This window comes from Phyllobates terribilis, unplaced genomic scaffold (genome assembly GCF_046119375.1).
Source record: "Phyllobates terribilis strain yellow unplaced genomic scaffold, ASM4611937v1 Scaffold_2__4_contigs__length_985480577, whole genome shotgun sequence".
Classification (NCBI taxonomy): Eukaryota; Metazoa; Chordata; class Amphibia; order Anura; family Dendrobatidae; genus Phyllobates; species Phyllobates terribilis.
In genome coordinates, this window is record NW_027362762.1 from 464,903,586 (window position 1) to 464,923,850 (window position 20,265).

General features: G+C 40.4%; 1 protein-coding gene across 6 annotated transcripts in view; it reads left to right on the top strand.

Annotated features, from left to right (window-relative positions):
• The first annotated feature begins 6,566 nt into the window (after window positions 1-6,566).
• Window positions 6,567-20,265, top strand: part of COL16A1 (collagen type XVI alpha 1 chain) — a 210,262-nt gene continuing 196,563 nt past the window's right edge. For all 6 annotated transcript variants that reach the window (XM_073665715.1, XM_073665716.1, XM_073665719.1 and 3 more), the window contains exons 1-3: window positions 6,567-6,728; window positions 13,360-13,474; window positions 15,370-15,438. In XM_073665715.1, the coding sequence (XP_073521816.1) occupies window positions 13,396-13,474; window positions 15,370-15,438 (148 nt within the window). In that variant the 5' untranslated portion in view covers window positions 6,567-6,728; window positions 13,360-13,395. The remainder of the gene's footprint in view (window positions 6,729-13,359; window positions 13,475-15,369; window positions 15,439-20,265) is intronic.

Consider the following 20,265-nt stretch of genomic DNA (forward strand, 5'->3'; position numbering starts at 1 on the left):
TGTTAATAAAACGGCCGCTGTGGCCAAATTTATCCAAAGAGAAAATTACTGGTGCAGTGTTTTATTTGGCATGGGTGAAAAGGGGAGGGGGAATGTGAACAATGGAACCCGGGTTGGCCGTACACGGTCAAGAAGGGGGCTGGAGGCAAAGAACCTAGATGGAAGCCCCACATGACCGGGAGAGGACAGGAGGGTGTAATTTGAACTTAAAAGGATAGGGATTGGATATAGGTTGAAGGGCGGGCATTTGAGGAGGGGGGGAGTAGATAAAGCAGAAAGGGTGGGGTGAGAAACGGTCAGTTCAGAGAAGAAAGCATTGGAAAAGTCCCACCCACCCACCCCTTTTTTCTTTTGTTTGTTAGTTTCTTTTAAATTGCATTGGAAAAGGGCGGGTTTTTGTAGGAAAAAGAACAGGAAGGTCTAATTAATAGGGTGTATTAGGAGGGGTTTTATATATATATATATATATATATATATATATATATATATATATATAAAAGTTTTAGTGATGTGTTAAGATGTTTTTGTCGCAGTGGCTGGCGTGGGGGGGGTTGGGGATTTTGGAGTTGGCACGGAAGTGTCGGTAAAAAGGAGATTATCAAGTTACAGGCTTTGGCTTGATTAAGTGGGGTGATCTGGCATTTTGGTTTTGGGGGGCTCTGCACGGGGTTTTACCCTGGGAGCTTTTGGTTCCCTTGAGCTGGTGTGGTACGGCTGAGGGTAACATGGTGGTTCAAGTACTGTTTGGTTTATGCCAGATCAATTTTTTAACTCCAAGAACCCTTACCCTTGTTATTATAATGTTTATATGTTTAATATTGTTGTTTGTTAATAAAACGGCCGCTGTGGCCAAATTTGTCCAAAGAGAAAATTACAGGTGCAGTGTTTTATTTGGCATGGGTGAAAAGGGGAGGAGGAATGTGAACAATGGAACCCGGGTTGGGCGTACACGGTCAAGCTGGAGTTGTCCTTTGATGATCTTGGCCATGCTTTACACTGCAGCTCTGTCTGTTTAGATTGGCTACTGGTAAGAGTCAAACATAAAGAAAGCAAATGAACCTGACTAGAGGGAAGGGGTGTAAGGGTCAACTTTAGCTAGTTCAAGACCAGGACATTGTTGGGGATTTTTGTACATGAAGTTTAAAGAGCTGTAAAAAAAAATTCTCGCTCGGGTATTCAAATCGTTTTTCCACCTTTTCTTCAAGATATATGGGGACCCATTTTTATGCTATTTTCATGCTCTCTCTTTTTTTTTTTTTTTTTTTTAAGATAAAGGAGAGGGGGCATAAAGGAAATACATGTCTGTTTTTCACATTTAAAACAAAAGAAATGTATGCGTTGGACACATTTTTTTAATGGGGGCAGGGCTTGTAACAGACTGGCTTTAGCTTCTTTTTTCTTCATGATTTGTTATCATTCCTTTATTCATTCCTTCATTTATTTCACACATTGTACCCCCATAAGGTTGTAAAAGTTCTTTGGGAGGCATTTCAACATTTAAATTGTGGTATATTAGTCTCAGTTACAGGGCAAATTCAGCTAGCTGCATAGCAGAGCTGATCTCAGTCTCTTAGGATCCAACGGCTCCTGCTCCCTACCTGCACCTATTGATCACATAATCGCTGGGTGCAGCTGAGAAGGCGTTATCAATGTACTATCAATGCGCTATCAATTTACTGTATATATTGTGCCTATAGCAATCAGGAAGGCAGACATGATAATAAACCATCTCTGCCTTCTTTATGGGTGTCTGGAGGTGTCTGACAGCTGTCTTCTTGCTCCTGCAACCGCACGATCTTGTGCAGTTGCTATACTATGCAGTGACATTTTTGAAGCCTTAGAACGTCATTGCAGAGTAAAATGAAGACCACCCGTACATTTATTTTAATCCTAAATGCAGGACCGGCTCCAGGTTTTTGTGGGCCCCGGGCGAAAGAGTCTCAGTGGGCCCTTTTAACACATACGCGATTCATGATGCACAGATACGGCAGAGAAATATATATATAGTACACAGGGCCCAGCCTGCCACCTCATCCTTCACATATGCAGACATGCACACACACACGGTACGCAGACATGCGCACGCACACACAGTACGCAGACACATGCACGCACGCACGGTATGCAGACATGCGCACGCACACACGGTACGCAGACACATGCACGCACGGTACGCAGACATGCGCACACACACACGGTACGCAGACATGCGCACGCACACACGGTACGCAGACATATGCACGCACACACGGTACGCAGACACACGCACACACGGTACGCAGACATATGCACGCACACACAGTACGCAGACACACGCACGCACACATGGTACACATACAGACATACACACATTTTTACACAAATTCTTAAAAACATATATAAAACAGACAAATATATATACACAGTCATACACACTGACATTCACATACATGCACTCACACAGACCCATTACAAATATTTTTAATATGGGGATTGGGGAAGCCTCACTCACCTGTCCCCGGTCCAGTGTCCTGTCCAGCAGCTCCTCAGGTATGGGGCAGTGCAGGGCCCCCGGCGTGTCACAGACATCATGGCCCTGGACCATCAGAGGGGCCCTGGACCATCAGAGGGGTCCACTTGCGGTCGGGTCTGGGCCGCTCCCCCCCATCTGTGCCGGACCTCCGACGGTGTTTGATTGCCGGCACTCCCCCAGACATGGCCGCGTGCTGTGCGACTGTGTCTGCTAGTAATGACACGGCAGGGGCGACACACAAGCACAATTAAAGGTGCAGTGCAGTTGAACCTGCCGTGTCATTACTAGCAGACACAGCCGCACAGCGCTCGGCCATGTCTGGGGGAGTGCCGGCAATCAAGCAGCGCCTGCGTCACTGAACAGGTGCCGAGGAAGCGGCCAGGGCCCCGACAGTGAGTGGGAGGTGGGCCCCGACAGTGAGTGGGCGGTGGGCACCGACAGTGAGTGGGCGGTGGGCCCCTCTGATTTTCCAGGGCCCCGGCACTTGCCCGGGTATGCCGGGTGCTGACGCGGGCCCTGCCTAAATGTCTATCTATTTAATGTCGTATTATAATTTATTTTCTAATACACTTTAATTAAAAAGTCCCTACCTTTCCCTCACTACTCTATCTAACTGATTTTTTTTTTACAAGTTCCTCTTTGATGACATTTCGTTTGAGAATCTGAGTGCATGCTGGGATAGTCAAACGAGTCGTCAACAGGGGGCAGAGGCTGCGGTCACAGCCCCAGCCTCTGCACCCTCACTGAAAGGAAGTGTCATCAGAGATGTCCATTTCAGGGGCTGGGCTATTCCCTGCTCGATTGTTAACTCCAACGCAAGTTTAGTAGATTATTGTCACTGTGCAATATGCACAGTAATGGTGCACTCTGATCGGAGTTTAATTTTTTTTTAAATTCCGTGGAAGCAGGGTTGAAAAGCAATGACTGACTTTCATTTGTTCATTTTCATAGATTTTTAATTTATTACTTTTGTCAGATTCAAGTTATTTATGTGACCATTGTGGGTTTTTCTTTCATTAAACGAGGGGTACCAACAATTTTGACCACATGTGTAATTGAAGAAAAGATGAATGGACAAATGTACCTATAAAAATCTAAAAATCTGTCTTTTATCAAATGTCTTGATAAAAATCTGCTGCCAACTACCAGGATGATGAAGATGAAACGAGAGTGGACATTTCAGCAAGACAATGATCCCAAACACACAGGCAAGGAAACTCTCAATTGGTTTCAGAGAAAGAAAATAAAGCTGTTAGAATGGCCCAGCCAATCACCTGACCTTAATCCAATAAAAAATTTAAGGAGGAACAAAAGCTCAAAGTTCATAGAAGGAGCCCACGGAACCTTCAGGATTTGGAGAGTGTTTGTGTGGAAGAATGGGTCAAAATCACACCTGAGCAATGCATGCAACTAGTTTCTCCATACAGAGGCGTCGGGTCATGCCTCCCTTTGAAGAGAGGTGACATCAGTAATGTCAGAAACATCACTGCTCTTCAGATGTTCCTGGTCACTCTGCGCTGTGGACTATGTCAGATTCTTTGGACTACGGTGGACCTGCATTGGAACTTTTTTTTAACAAAGTGGTGAATGAGGGATAGTGTTGGGGAGTGTTTATTTCAATAAAGTATTTTCATGTGTGCGTTTTTCTTTTTTCTTACTGTTTTAGTAATGGAGGTATCTGATATACACCTCCACTACTAACACCAGGGCTTGATGTCAGCTGTGTTTTTGGACAATTCACAGCTGACAACAACCCCAAGCCCCATTACCCCGATTTCCACCATGCCAGGGCAATCCAGAAAAACTAAGGCAAAGTGCCAGAATTGGCACATCTTATGTGATGTGCCACTTCTGGGGCAGTTGAGGTCTGCTATTTTTAGGCTGGGAAGGGCCTAATAACCGTTGACCTTCCCAATCTGATAATATTAGCTCTCAGCTGTTTGCTTTACCCATGCTGGTTGCAAAAAATGGGGGGGACCCCACATCATTCTTTTCATTTATTTATTTAATCATAAAAAGCTGGCCAATAAGCTCCACATAATGCAATTTTGTCCTAGTAATAAACAACCCCTTTAATGGAGACATAGAAAATGTGTTATGTTTGTATATTATTAAACATACTGTATATTTACTTAGTCCCCTACATTAGTAAAGATTTTTTGGCCCTTTTTGTCATTGTTGTGATATGGGAATGTTTTGCCTGGATGATTTCTCCCTTTTTAATGTATGTATTTGATATTGATTATGCTATAATAAAATATTTTGTGTATGTTCCTAAATAGTGCTTCTTTGTAGGCTTGTTATCTGAAGACCATTGAAAGATCTAGCTGAATTTGGTGAGATCTGCCAAGAACCTTATGTCTCCAGTTGCCATACCGTACCAATCAAAAGTTGGAATGGTTTTCCTTGTTCTTTTTGGAATGTGCATATTGTAGATTCAGACTGAAGGCAAAAACCCATGAAGGTACATACATGGAAACAATGAGTAAAGAAATGCATGTGAAACAAACCAGCATACGTGTTAAATTGTACCTTCCTCAAAGTACCCTTTTTTCACTCTGATAACTTTACACACGCTTTGCATTATCTCAAGCAACTTCACCTGAAATGGCTTTCCAACAGTCTTGAAGGAGTTCCCAGATGTGCTGAGCACTTGTTGGCTGCTTTGCCTTCACGCTGCGGTCCAATTCGTCCCAAACCATCACAATTGGGAAACCATTCCCTCACCTTTTCTGCATCTCACAAAGACTCGGCAGTTGGTATGAAAAATCTCAAATTTTCACTCATCAGACCGCAGTACAGATTTCCAGTGATCTAATGTTCAGTCCTTGTTTTGCTTGCCTCAAATAATTCTGTTCTTTTTGCGGTCCATAGTAGTAGCTTTTTTGCACCAATGTCACCCAAAAGGCTTGTTTCTCACAGTCTCCTCTGGACACTTGATGTTCACTTGAGTCTGCTACTTGATGTCTGTGCATAATTTGTGAGGGTTGTTATCTAAGGTGCTGTTAGTTTGCAGTTTCTGAAGCTGTTAATTCTGATGAACTTTTCCTCTGCAGCAGAGGTCATTTTTTTGTCTTCCTTTTCCTGTGGAAGCCCTAAAGAATCCCATGATACTTTCATGTCTTAAATGAATGATAATGATGAACTGTTTTTCTTTCTCTTCACTTAGTTATGCAGAAGGACTCAGCACTGTATGGAGCTGTGAACCATCACTGCCTCAGCAAAACACACTTCCTGAAGGCAGGTGATTCAACAAATGAACTCTTAACAAGGCATACTGTTAATTCAAAGCCATTACACCAGGTGATACCTGATGAACTGCTTGAGAGAATTCCAGGAGTGTCTAAAGCTGTCATCAGTGAAAATGTGGGACTACTTTGAGGAAGGTAAGGTTTAACACATTTTCTGGTTTGTTTCACACAGGTTTCTTAACTGCTTGTTTCCATGTGTGTTCCCTTGTGGTTATGCTGCTTCCAGTCTAAATCTACAATGTGCACATTCCAAAAAAGAACAAGGAAAACCATTGCAACAACAGGTGTGTCCAAACTTTTGACTGGTACTGAAAGAATAAATAAAATAAACTTGATTTGCCAATGGTCTGCAGAATAATATCTAATGTTTATAGACAGTTTATGGGTTAGCACAGTAGACTTAGCACCACACACTTCATAGCATCACCAGATAACAAAATTAGTACTAATCAAGAGTAATAGTATTATTGACACTTGACACCAAAGTAAAAACTGTATGGTTGTATTTGACATACAGCTTACACTAGGTACTGTATGCACAATATTGTTGTTTGGGTTATTTGGTCCTATTTTCAGTCATTTATACGTTGTTCTCACATTTCTTTCACTCCTCTCAGTGGAAGATGAGAAATTATCTTATATTGTCCTTGGAGACTAAGAACCAGCTAGTATAAGTGAAGGACTACTAGTGAAAACACAGGAATGAAAGATAAAAGATAAAAGAAAAGAAAACAGATTGCCAGATGGACAGATTGTAAAATACTGAGATGAGGAGGGGGATGAGAGTCTGGAAGAAGAGGGGAGGAAAATAAGTTTCAGAAAGGAGGAGGAGACAGAAGGGGAAGGGAAAACTGAGTCTCAGAGAGAAACTTCTGCACAGAGAGGAACTATCGCTCAGTTTCAAACTTTTTTTTGCAACATGGATCCAAAATCCAGTATCTGAGAGAGGTCAGCCCCACAGAACGGTGAGTGTATATAAAGTTTGGCCTCTGTACTAGTAAATGGAGGGGGCAGCGTCCACACTTGTACTTGGCAGCATCTCATGACTGAGTTGTGGATGTTAACCTCAAGACACCAGACACAAAGCACCATCAGGGAAAACCTTTAGTTTATGACTTTCTGACACTGGCATGTATTGAGCGTGACTTCTGACACAGTGGCATTTCCAGTATTACTATGCTTTACATGAAACGCCAAGGTTACTTTTCTCACTCATTCATAATTCTTAATACTTCAACTGATTGTTTTGCAATGCAGTAGAATAAAATAACTACTGTACAATGTTTACTACAAATAGTAATAGTTCCCTTATTCTGTGTATCCACCTATAATATATTGTTTGCAAAAATCTTTATATAATGCGGCTTACTAGTGATAATATTCCTACTTTTTACAATCCAATTATATCATCTGTTGCGTCCATCTAGATTTAGTTAGACAAAGAGTGTTTTATTTTCTTCGATACTAATGGTAATTGGTATAGCAGAGCCCAGGAGTGCAGACTAGCCTTTCCATGTGCCTCTTTACTGGAGATCCTCCTATGGAAACAGCCTCTGCTAAAATAATTACATCAGACCTGCCAACTCAATGAATTTTAGGAAACCTTAAAACTTCTGCAGTTTGTTGGATGCCTGCAAGTAAAGGGAGGGAGTAGAGTCAGGATATTTGATATTCTCCAGTCACATTGGCCAACACAGGACTGTTCTAACCATCCTTAGCTTATATCACAATGTTACATAAACTCAGTAGTATTGTATAGGAAAATATTGACAAAATGCAAAGATAACATGATATATTATAAATCATCTAAACAGTTGCTGGCTGTAAAGGTTTGCCAATAACTTTTCTAATATCGGTGTTAGTAAAGTTAATATCAATTAAATTATATTTCATTGTAAATTTGTGCCAGAAACGTATACTGCAGTAATGAAGTGTGATAAAGTGGCCGGTACAACATTTATGATATATAATACACCATAAAGACAAAAGGCAAATGCACTCTATCCCCACATTCTCCATAACACATATTCCAGAGACATTAAACCTTAAGTTTAATTCTATTCCCATTTGCTGTGTGGTTGAATACAATCTATTGTTTTCTGTTATCATCCGTTGTATGCTGTGAAGAAGTTGAATATAGTGTTCTTCAATGGGATAAATGAGATATCTCACTTTGTCAATTGCCATGATGACAATGTTTACATATGTATTTATCATATTAAGGCTTTTTAGAAGGATTTTCCTTTTGAAGCTAATAGGCCATATGTTCTTTAAGATTGCATCATGTAGATGAAATCACTTTTCTTAAAGTGACAGCACTTTGTCTAGTTATTGTCGTTACTTAATGAGCCTAGAAGCATTGTAGTTCCCTTTAAATTATCTATTACTTTACCATGCCTTTCCTATGTTTTATGAGTAGAGGTCATACGCCCAGGGCCTGGGGTATTTCATAGGTCCAAATGGAATCCTAGCATGTATTTACCTGTGGGAGATATGTCAGGACAGGCTCATCACCTACTGACACAGAAAACTCTTCTATTAACCATTTCCCTGATTGCCTGTATTTATATAGTTCATATATCTAAAACTCATTTGGATCTAATCCAAGTCATTGACTGCACATGGAAACTATACAAGGAATTCTGATCCAATTTATTTCCTGCACATTCCTTTCTACAGCCTCAGGCCTGGTAGAGAACATTATACAATACCACATTGGAATTAGTTTCTCCCAGGTGTACTATGAAGTAACGCTTCTGCTCTGTTTCTGTGCAGAATACATGCTAGGTACTTTCAACAGAAGAAATCTGCGGTTTCCATTCTGTCTGCAAGGACAGGTATCCACAAATGGGTCAGATTATACATATACATTATCATGACGAGGCTTATTTTCACAGTCAATTATTTCCCATTGTAAATGAACAAAATGAGCAACAATAAAATTAATTTTCATTCTTGTTAAAAATTTAAAATTGACATATAAAATGTAAAAGGTCGTCACTTCGCTTTTATTATATTGGGACTGCAGCTAGCTAATGAGGTCAATTGTCTGACAGCAACATCAGACTCAATCACTGTCAGTTTCAAAGGAAACCAACAGAGTTTTTCTTATAATAAAACATCTAAAGTACTGGAAGACAAAGAAAAGGGCCCATGTGCAAGAACAATATATGGGCCCTTTACAGCCCACCAGCTCATAATAATGAACAATTCATGGAGATGGACCCCTTTACCTCTTGTGCCCCTGTGGCGCTACATATGTCTGCCCCTCATCTAAACATATGAGTCAAATCATTTCTTATAAACATTTCTTAGGTTTACAGGGGTTTTCCCATGGACAAAGTTCATTTTAATCAATAGATCTTGGAATAAAAATAAATTCCACAATTGGATGTGTTTAAATAAAATGTTCCTGTGCTGAGATAATCTTATAAATGTGCCCCTGCTATGTACTGTGTAATGGCTGTGTCTGACCGTACAGGAACATGGTCTGATCATACCACATCTCCTGGGCAGGGGAGAATGGAAAAAAGATGGGATCAGAGTTAGTTTGTGGGAAAACCCCTTAGTTTTAATGTTCAATCTTCAGGAGCTCCCTGGTCCCCAGCTTCCTGTTTGGTGGTTGTGCGCCATTGATGATTGATAGTTCAAACCAGCGGCATGGTCGTGCCAATGGTCCGAACTGAGAGCTCTTCTAGGATGCATGCAGAGGCAGTTTTATCTCTGCATCATGGGAGAAGCTCAGGAGGACTGAGGGCGGTCGGATTTGCGATCTGACCAGTTTCAGAGCATCATGATCAGGTTCTAAAGCATATAACCTGTAAGCAGTGCTTACTCCTTACCTAGGTAAGCTGACACTCCGAGGCTGCATGGTGTTCGGTAACCTAGGCAACAAAATGTACACTATATAATAAAAAATCTCTCTGTCTTTGAGAACAGAGAGGATTTTTAATTTGCAATTTTATCCATTTAAGAACTTGAGATCTCGTAAATGTAAATTTAATCTGTGTTGTTAGAAGCAACAGTACTCTTATATTGCATAGTGTATTGTGAAGATCCTTTCTTACTTACTGAAGTCAAATATCGGGTCCCCATCTTTCATGCAGGATCAGTTTATGACAGCAGCATTTAAAGTGTGCAAATCAGGGGGATAGCCGTTTCATGTGCCCATTGGCTTCATGTGACTTGATTGCGGGATGCCGATGGGATACCATCGGGGGCAGGGGAAGACCCCCATACCTGTCATAAGGGTATGCCCGTGAAAACCAGCCTGTGGCTGGAGTTCCTAGGAGACCGTGATGTTTACTACAGTGACATGTAAAACTTTGGGCACCCCTGGTCAAAATTACTGTCATTGTGAACAGTTCAGTAAGTTGAAAAGGAAATGATCTCTAAAGGGCCTAAAGTTAAAGATAACACATTTCCTTTGTATTTTAGGCAACAACAAAAAAAATTATATATTTTCATCTTTTAAATGCAAAAGTTTGGGCACCCTATAAGATTTGTGTGCTCAGATAACTTTGACCAAGGTTTCAGACCTTAATTAGCCTGTTAGGGTTATGGCGTGTTCACTATCATCGTTAGGAAAGACCAGGTGATGCGAATTTCCCAGCTTTATAAAAACCCAGCCTCCTCTAACCTAGTGCCAAAAAAACAGCAGCCATGGGTTCTTCTAAGCAGCTGCCTAGCACTCTGAAAATGAAAACGGTGGAAACCCACAAAAAAGGAGAAGGCTATAAGAAGATAGCAAAGCGCTTTCAAGTTGCCCTATCATCAGTTCGAAATATAATTAAGAAATGGTAGTTAACAGGAACAGTGGAGGTCAAGATAAGGTCTGGAAGGAAGACCAAGCAAAATTGCAATAAGAGTTGCTCGTAGGATTTCTAGAGAGGCAAATCAGAACCCCCACTTGACTGGAAAAGACCTTCAGAAAGATTTAGCAAACTCTGGAGTTGTGGTTCTGTCACAAGCTTATGATGACAGAGAGGGGCCAGAAGATCACAGTGTCTGATTTCACATGCTGCTGCACTGATTTGAAGCCATTCACCATCTTATTAAGCTGTGCAGGGTTCTGCTATCAGTGCAGGGGTTAATCTGTTCAGTTGAGAACTTCTGACGCTGTCCTGCTTTGATGATTTCAGCTTTTCAGTGTTGGCCACTCCCCTCTCCTATATATACTCGCCTCTGGCAATCTGAGATTGCCAGTGTTAGTTTCATACTGCCTGGTTCTGGCTTGGAGGAACTGGTTGTTTGAGGAGGCGATTGGTGTGTTATTCTAAATAATGTTGCTTGGTGATTCATCTGTGTGCATATCCTCATCCTGTCCTATTTGGTTATTCCTTCATTTACTTCCCAGTGTCCCTCTCTGTTGTTTGTGAGTGCATATTTGTATGATTGATATTTTCATTTATCCCTGTACATCTTCCCTTGTTATTCTGGTTTGTGTATTTTTATACACTACTTCTCCCCACTTCCCTGGGTGGGGGAGGGGACAGATAAGGACTGATTCAGAAGCTCAGTAAGGCACGTGGCTCCGGCATCTTCACCTTTAGAAGTAATCCTTGGACCATGGATAGCTAGTGCGCTCCTAGCTTTAGGGATAGAGAAGGAGCCCCTGGCCTTGGGATATGCGACATCAATGTGGTGACAGGTACATTGTTCTAAGGTTCAGAGACACCTGCACAAATATGGCCTTCATGGAATAGTCATCACAAGAAAACCTCTCCTGCGTCCTCACCATAAAATTCAGCGTTAGAAGTATGCAAAAACATCTAAATAATCCTGATGCATTTTGGAAACAAGTCCTGTGGACCGATGAGGTTAAAATAGAACTCTTTGGCCACAATGATCAAAGGTATGTGTGGAAATAAACGGACACAGAATTTCAGGAAAAGAACACCTCGCCAACCATTAAGCATAGGAGTGGATCAATCATGCTTTGGGGTTGTGTTGCAGAGAATGGCATGGGGAACACTTCACGGGTAGAGGGAAGAATGGATTCAATGAAATTTCAACAATTTCTTGATTCAAACACCATCTGTAAAAAAGCTGAAGTTAAAAAGTGGATGACTTCTACAAATGGATAATGATCCTAAACACACGTCAAAATCCACAATAGACTACCTCAAAAGGCGCAACCTAAAGGTTTTACAATGGCCCTCACAGTCCCCTGATCTGAACATCATTGAAAATCTGGGGCTAGACCTCAAAATAGCAGTGCATGCAAGACAACCCAAGAATATCACAGAACTGGAAGAAGTATCCAAACAATGGATGAAAATCCCTCAAGCAAGGATTGAAACACTCTTGTCTGGCTACAAAAAGCATTTTCAAACTGTGATACTTGCAAAAAGGGGTGCTACTAGGTACTAACCATGCAGGATGCTCAAACTTTTGCATCAGCCGGACCATTTTCCTTCTTGTAATTTTTAAAATGTAAAAAATGACAATATAATTTTTTTTTTGCCTAAAATACAAAGGAAATGTGTCATCTTTAACTTTAGGCCTTTTAGAGATCATTTAATCTTCAACTTGCTTAACTGTTCACAATAACAGTCATTTTGACCACGGGTGCCCAAACTTTTACATGCCACTGTAAATTGGCTCCTATAAGGCTGAGTTCACACGATGCGTTTTTCATGCGTTTCCGCGGCGTTTTTGCAGTTGCGTAAACGCCGCGGAAATGCATGAAAAACGCATGGTAGAAGGGCAGCAATGTTCCCCAATGGAAATCCGCATGTGCTGTGCCCATGATGCGGATTTTTCCGCAGCGTAAACGCTGCGGTCAAAAATCCGCAGCATGTCAATTAATTTTGCGGAAACGCTGCTCTTTTGCCGCCATTGACTTGCATTAGACCGCATGGAATCCGCATCACTGTATATGTTGATGCGCTTTTCATGCGGTCTAATGTGCGGATGGTACCCGGGTGTGGATGAGAGGACTCTCATCCAGACCCAGGTACCATTAAAAAAAAAAGAATAAAATAAAAAATATATATATTCTCACCTTCTGACGGCCCGCGCTGCGTCCTGCCGGCTTCCCGCGCACTTCGCAGTTGAATGAAGGACCTTCGCTGACGTCAGAGTCATGTGACGGGTCACGTGACGCTGACGTCGGAAGGTCCTACAGTCTTCACTGCCGGCAGCCGGGACCGATGAAGCAGGACACCGGGGGCCATCAGAGGGTAACGTATAGATTTATTTTTTATTTTTTGACATCACACACTATATAAATCCATGCCGGCTGCATGGATTTATATAGTGTGAAGTTGACAAGCACTTTCCAAGTGATGCTAAAATCGCTTGGGAAGCGCTTGTCAACCCGCATGCGGAAATGAAAGTGAAGACCGCTTCATTTCCGCATGTCCCTGGCAGGAAACCGCATGTACAATCCGCATGCGTTTTTTCCTGCCAGAGAGATGCAGAAACTCTCAGGAAAAAATCCTGAGCATTTCTGCATCGTGTGCACATACCCTAATACATTTTAATTTTATATGGCTCCTTTACTATATTAATATTTTTTCTGTATGATGTAAAATTCAATAAAAATATTTAGAAGAATAAATGTAATGTGGTAAATCTCTGGTTTTATTTTAGATCTGGTAGGGCTAACCAGAAATATCAAACGCAAATATGTGGTTTTTCTGGACATCTGCAATTTACTTGACCAGCTGCGTTTTGTACAGCAATGGAGGAATTCTACCTCAAACAGGTAAGGTACCACTATTGTTTAGCAATAGTGGTTTTGTCACTAAAATTTTGGCTATGTGAACTTAGTTATGTTTATATTCTATCTCTGTGCTCCATGTATGTACTGCAGTTTGGTAATGTGTTAAAAACAGAGCAAATCAGCTCTTAGAAGCCTATATATTTCATGGGTCCTTCTATCTCTTTTCACATTTGTTGTATGCTGCACTATTCTATTTAGGAGAAATACAGAAACCTGATAGACATAATATAAGTTTTATAGTGAAAAAAGGGATCTTTGCGTATTTTAATAGATCTGTAATATCCATAATGGATTTGAGTGGTTCTCCCTGGATTTCCTAAACCTGGTTTCGAGACAGCCAGTATGGAGAACAGAGAAGAGGGATGGCAACCTGGATGATCTCTTCAATAAAATATCCCTTACAGATACCAGTCGAATGCATTGGATCCCTAGCCTGCTTATCTCGCCTTTCGGCACCATGTCCCAAATTGCAGCAAATTGCAGTTGTAGTGACAATGATGTCATCATGATGTCTGTGGTTTTCATGCCATGTTCAGCAGAAAATGTGAGGTTGTCAGCTATGGACTCTTTGATGTGGGTGAAACATGGTTTCCTTCTGGCTCCTCAGTGTAAATTATGTTTATGATAACCAAATAACTAGGGTAAGTTCAAGTTGAGATTGAAACTGGTAAATAGTTTGAGGCAGTTGTGTACTAAAATAAAATGGGTGGAAATAAGCTTTTGGTACAAGTGCCATATAAATGGAGTCTGATGTTTGGTGCCACTGGTTTGTGGTATGTTTTGTGGACTATTTGTGCAACACTATTCATTTTAAGGATGCCTTGGTGTGGCACTATCACATTTTGGGGATACTCATGTGACACTATGATTTGTTTTAGACCCCTTAGAAACCATGTCAGAGGCCTCTCATCTAGTCAAAGCAAACTTCCTGCTTTGCACAATAGGTGGCACTAGAGTTCACATCCTCTTGCTCTCTAAAGAGGCTATTTGCAGGTCTCTAAGTAAATAATGAATAAGTTTAATGTAGTGAGTTTAGGAAGTTATGGATATTTAGTTCTATTCATTATGTGGCAAATGAGTTTTTAAATTCTAGACTAGATAGAAGATATTACATACATGAATATTTAGGTAGGTTTTAGATTAATACCATCCTCAACATTGAAATTTCCGCATTGTGAAAGAAAAGTCATGGTGTCATGGAAATTACAGGATTGATAGACATGTTAAAGATTTGCAAATGATAGAATATGGAAACAACATTTTCAAAACATTTTGATTTATTCAGAAGCGAGTATGAGCGCCATGCATTAGGTTATTAATGGTTGTCTGAGGAATAATCTGCCATACGCTGCTGCCAGCTCCTTTTGCAATTGCAGATCAATAACGTCTCAGATCTGCTTGATGGGAGACAAGTCTGGAGATGCTGCAGGCCATGGTAGCAATTTTTGGTCACAGGTTGCTCACAGAATGAGCAAACAATATGGAGTACATCAATCCTCCACAATGACGTTGGAGACTAATAAAATCATATAAAAGACAATTACTTGAAGTCATAGTTGTGCTTAACGGGGGTTCTACAAGCTATGGATTCATGGGGTGTACTTAATCTTTCATACACTGCTTCTGCATTGTGGTCTAATTTTTGTAAAATGAATAATTACACTTATCTGGTGTAATTTGTCATGCGTTGTTGTTCATCTGACATTGTATTTACCTAATTTTAAGTGCATCTAATAACCAGATAATTTTAATTATGTCCTGATACATAAACACCTAGAATTCCAAAAGGATTTTTATTATGTCTGTACATTTCAATGTGCGATAATTTACCAATCCAGATTAGGAAATAATCAGATATTTGAAATTTTATTTTACAGATAAACAGTGTCCAACTTTACTAAGTGAAGGACTCAGCACAGGAGGAGATGGAAATGGAAACAACACAGGTATGTAGGAACAATGTACAGCTAATGGTTGTATAGTATTCCTTGGCAAGTAGTAAAATTACTTGTAATGATAATGAACTGAGAGGATCATTGGATTAATTCAGTGATCAATTCAATTCATTAGATTAATTCAATGACCGCTATGTAATATAGGTGAGTTATACCTACACAGTCTTCAACATTTGGGAATGCTACTCTTCAGTAAATCACAGTAGTAAGAAATAATGTCCATACTGATGAATATTTAACAACTGAAAAGTGTTTATTAGCATGTCAATGAAAAACTGTATCATAGCAATATGAAGAAGCATAAAAAAGATGAGAAGTTGGTTGCTATAGTTCAACATATCAATGGTGACCAAAATCTTCAGTATAATTTAAATGATACATTTCTTAAAACTGGGCACTCAATCGTAAAATAAAATAATAATAATAATAATAATGTAATATAATGATTTTGTATATAATGTCATACAACATGCAAACCATAATATGAAAACTACAAAGATAATTACCGACCTATGAAAATGTGATATTGTTAAAAGTGGCACAGGTGCATAAAACAAATCACAAAAATATAGAGTAGTCAAGATTTTCAGTAAAAGAGCTGAACAATCACTCAAAAGGTGATTTCATTTCTTATTAATTTCTATTGAAAAACAACTTGCTTTTTATCTGTACTGTCTCTTCATAATTTTTAATTCGCTTCAGATTATAACAAGTGTCATGCGTTTAAAAGAAGCGACCTGTCAATTCTTCCGTTTTTTTCTGCTATGAAGCCGCTCCATAGTTTACAATAGAAGTCAATGGTAAGGTTACAAAACCTCGATAAAGATGCTTGGGCATCTTTTTCAGCTTTTTATAAGAGTTTTTGCTGCATTTTTGCCCCATAAAATGCCAGTATTACATTCATTGCCTACGGGATAAAAAGAAAAAAAACATGAGAAAATTGCCCAAAATGAGCACTTAAAAATGCTCAAAAGAAATATTAATAAAAAATTCTTGAGGAAAAACATTAACAAAATGTTGCAGGAAATTTTAGCAAAACGCCAACCAAAATTCTTTAGGACAAGAAAATGTCTAGAAATTGCCACATAGAAGGAGCGTTTCCTGAAGAGGTTTCTTCTTGAAAAACTTTTTGACTGACTGCCTCAAAAAAATTGCATGTGCACATAGTCATAGCTTTATGAAGAATCTTCTTTTTATTGTTGATATGTGATTATGTGCTGACATATTAATTCCTGATTCTATTTAAGCCTACTATATAGTGCATGGATTTCAGTACAAGTCTAGTGTATGGATCCATTACGTAATGTGTGTGCCACCATGTTGAACCTTCATGCACCGCTATGTGTCCTCTGATTTTTCCATGAAAAAGAGCTGAACATAGTGGTACAGCATCACCTGTAGCATTCTATGGGCACTGTCTTCCCAAATACTAAAGTATGCATGAGTATCAAGAGAGAATATTGCATAATAAGGAAATTGTTAAAATTGTATTATTTACCTCCTATGTTACGTTGGACCGAAAAGATAAGTGATAGAGATGAGCAAATCTTTTCAAATATGCCAGATTTGCCAAATTTTCTCAGGAAATAAAGGGCAGCATGGTGGCTCAGTGGTTAGCACAGCAGCCTTGCAGCACTGGGTTCGTGCATACAAATCCCACCAAGGACAACATCTGCAATGAGTTTGTATGTTCTCCCCGTGTTTGTGTGAATTTCCTCTAGGTTCTCCGGTTTCCTCCCACACTCCAAAGATTTACTGATAGGGAATGTAGATTGTGAGCCCCGATGGGGACAGTGCCAATGTTGTTTGTGAGGCGCTGTGGAATTAATGGTGCTGTATAAGTAAATAAATATCACAGGGAATCAAATGTTGTAACTACATTGAATATTTTACGGCAAATGGGGTAGAAGCTCAAGGTTTTTGCCATGAGGTTTTAAAATCACAGAAAAAAAATGCAGTGCTGCCACTAAGTGTAATCAGTTTCTTCTCTGTTTTATGGTTTTCTCTATCTATCTTTATTGATACACTATCAGGTGTGACATCTTCCCACTATCCGGATTCAAATTATATTGGCTGCTACATTTCCTGCTTCTGCTTTTATATAGTCTATGATAGCGCCTTCTGATTAACCATTATGGCATTATGGAGACGCTTGCCCAAGATCATGTGATCCTTCACTGATACGATCATCTGCAATTTGTAAAATGGTGTCAACCATTTTACATAATTTGCTCAAAGCAGATTCCATATTTGAATTTGTAGAGTTCAGCAAACTGCTAAAAATTCTACATGAATTTGATTTCTATTGAATTGATCCGCTCATCTCAAATTAGCGGCTACAAACCAGTTGTCTGTTAGTGAAGAGAAATGACTCCACTACAATAACAGCCTTAGATGGCATCTGTATTCTCTAGTTTTTCCGCAGTCTAAAATACAAGGCAGGTATATAAGACCATTCAATGTACCGCTGGTAAATGATGATCCATGGCCAGCTGGACTCCTCCATCAAAGGCTATGCTTTTGACAGAGGCTAAGACTGGAAGTCCTGCTGACTCCTTATACTGTACTACCTGTAATTGGCTTTCATTACTTCAGAGGCAGACAGCATCTGAGGGTCTTTTTACTTGCCAGCAGGAAGCGCTACTACAGCTTACGATTAAGGAAAAGGAATGCCTGCTGACATTAAATCTTAGTGTCTTGCTTTGCTGCCAGTCACATTTCTTGATCATGTATAGTGGTAGTTGACATTTCTTCTGAAGGCTGAGAGCCTGAAGGAGCTTTATAATTATCACTGCAAAACATTGCTACCTGAGTAGCATCAATCTGTACATCACCTACTGATATAGGCCCTCGGGCACAGATTGACTAAAAGGTTAGTATTTCACTGTTTGGAAATGTATTGAGGACAGTTGTTCAGACATGGGTCTTCATTAAAACACGGGGAAGTGTTGCATGTTAGGAACTGCATTTTGCAATATTTTTTACTACATCTCTGTTATCTGAATCGCTTATTTTAGGACAGAGATTAATTTGGGTGTGAAGAACAGAAGTAGGAAAAGGGCATACCTGTGGGGCTAGTAGTGGGGCACCAACAAGCATCTCTGATTTGGCCATGGTATTCAGATACTTGGTTAGGGCTTTGCTCCAAATACTTTGCTTGTAAGAGTTTCAATGCACACAATGATACAAACGCAAAGTTTTTGGTCTCTAGATTTACCATAGTAATATCATGCAGAGCGTTTATCAACGTCTGCGTGTCAAGATGTATTGTATGGCTTTGATATCGTCCTTGTCATATGATATCCAAGATATCAACCCAGCGGAGGTTATTTCGTTTTTTCCTGCCTTTGCTATCTCAGAATTATCTGTTTCCAGAAATTAAACCTGTTTTGTCAGTTTTATCTGCACGGCGTCTGATTGCCTCATTTTAGCTTTTTCCTCTTGCAAATGTTCTGTAGGAGTCCCAGCAGCTTATTTGTAGGTGTCTGGAAGGTGACATGCTGTGATGTATGTAGCACTGCTAAGGCAAGTGTTCCCTGCTAACCAACAATATTACTTGCTGCCTGCGGCTGGCTCTTGATGTAGATTATTATCTCTGTAGGTTTATGCCACTCGGCACAAATTTTTGATGCCAAGAGAACAGTAATAAGATGTCAAGCAGGAGTACACATTATTCTACTTATGTACCAATCTCTGTTCTGTACTGTATACATTTCAAGTCCAAAGATATATAGCAACTGGATATTTAAGATACCAAGTAATACGGATCGTGAAACATCTTCATCACGGTTCATCAGGCATACTTAGATTAGAATATGATGCAAAAAAATAATTCTTGTGTTCTGTAGCAGACAGTTAAGGAGCAGTTACACTGCTGTGGGCATACTGCCACCGCGCAGAGGCATTGGTTGACCGCAGTCCTGGATTAGTTCAGTGACCGCAGGCAGGGAAATCAGGGACAATTGAATCTAGTTTTTAAACACACACATTAGCATTTAGGACTAATACAGGCATCATTAAAGAGGGTATTAGGAAGCTGACAAAGGATAAAGCGCTTTTAATACCTTTTAGGGCTAAATCCTGATGTCAGGTTCCCTTTATCGCACTGCCATGCATTTCACTATTGCTGGTTGCTTAGTGTCAGATATTTGGATGTTCATTATTTCTGCAGATGGCTACTTTGAATCGGAGTTACAAAATTACCTGGAATGCTAAATTGACAGTGGCTTTTGACATGCATTTTTCATCCTTTTAAACATAGAAAAAAAGTGTTATCCATCTAACTTTCTAATAGGGGTTGTACTTCAGATATCCAGAGAGTCACAGTACTATCTCTTCCCCTACAAGAGACCTTAGCGGGGGTCTCCGGTTCTTACTGCTAGGGGGCAACTCCTCGTGACAAAGTCCAACAAGGTTGCTGGGCCACCTTCGCTTCAATCGCCCCCCACTCTATCTGTTGTCCTAGTCCAGGCCGTATATTAGTGCTGGAAGTGATGGCCCGGCTCACTCGCGCCTTCCGTTCACCACCGCCGGCATCCACTCCCAAGCAAAGTCTCCTCACGGGTTTTCAGTGCTTGACCGCCAGCGGATGTCCCTCGTGCCCAGTGCGGTGAGGGCTGGGCCGCGACTCTTGACTGGCGTTGTCTGGGTTCCGGATCTTGACCGGCGTAGGTCTGGTGTTCAGGGCCTTGACTGGCGTTGTCTGGGTTCTGGTACTCATCTAGCGGCACCTGGGTTCTGCTTCCAAGTGCGCCGCAAGCAGCTGACTCACGCTTGCTGCTGCGGCCTCTCACTACGGCCTCAGCATCTTATCCTGCA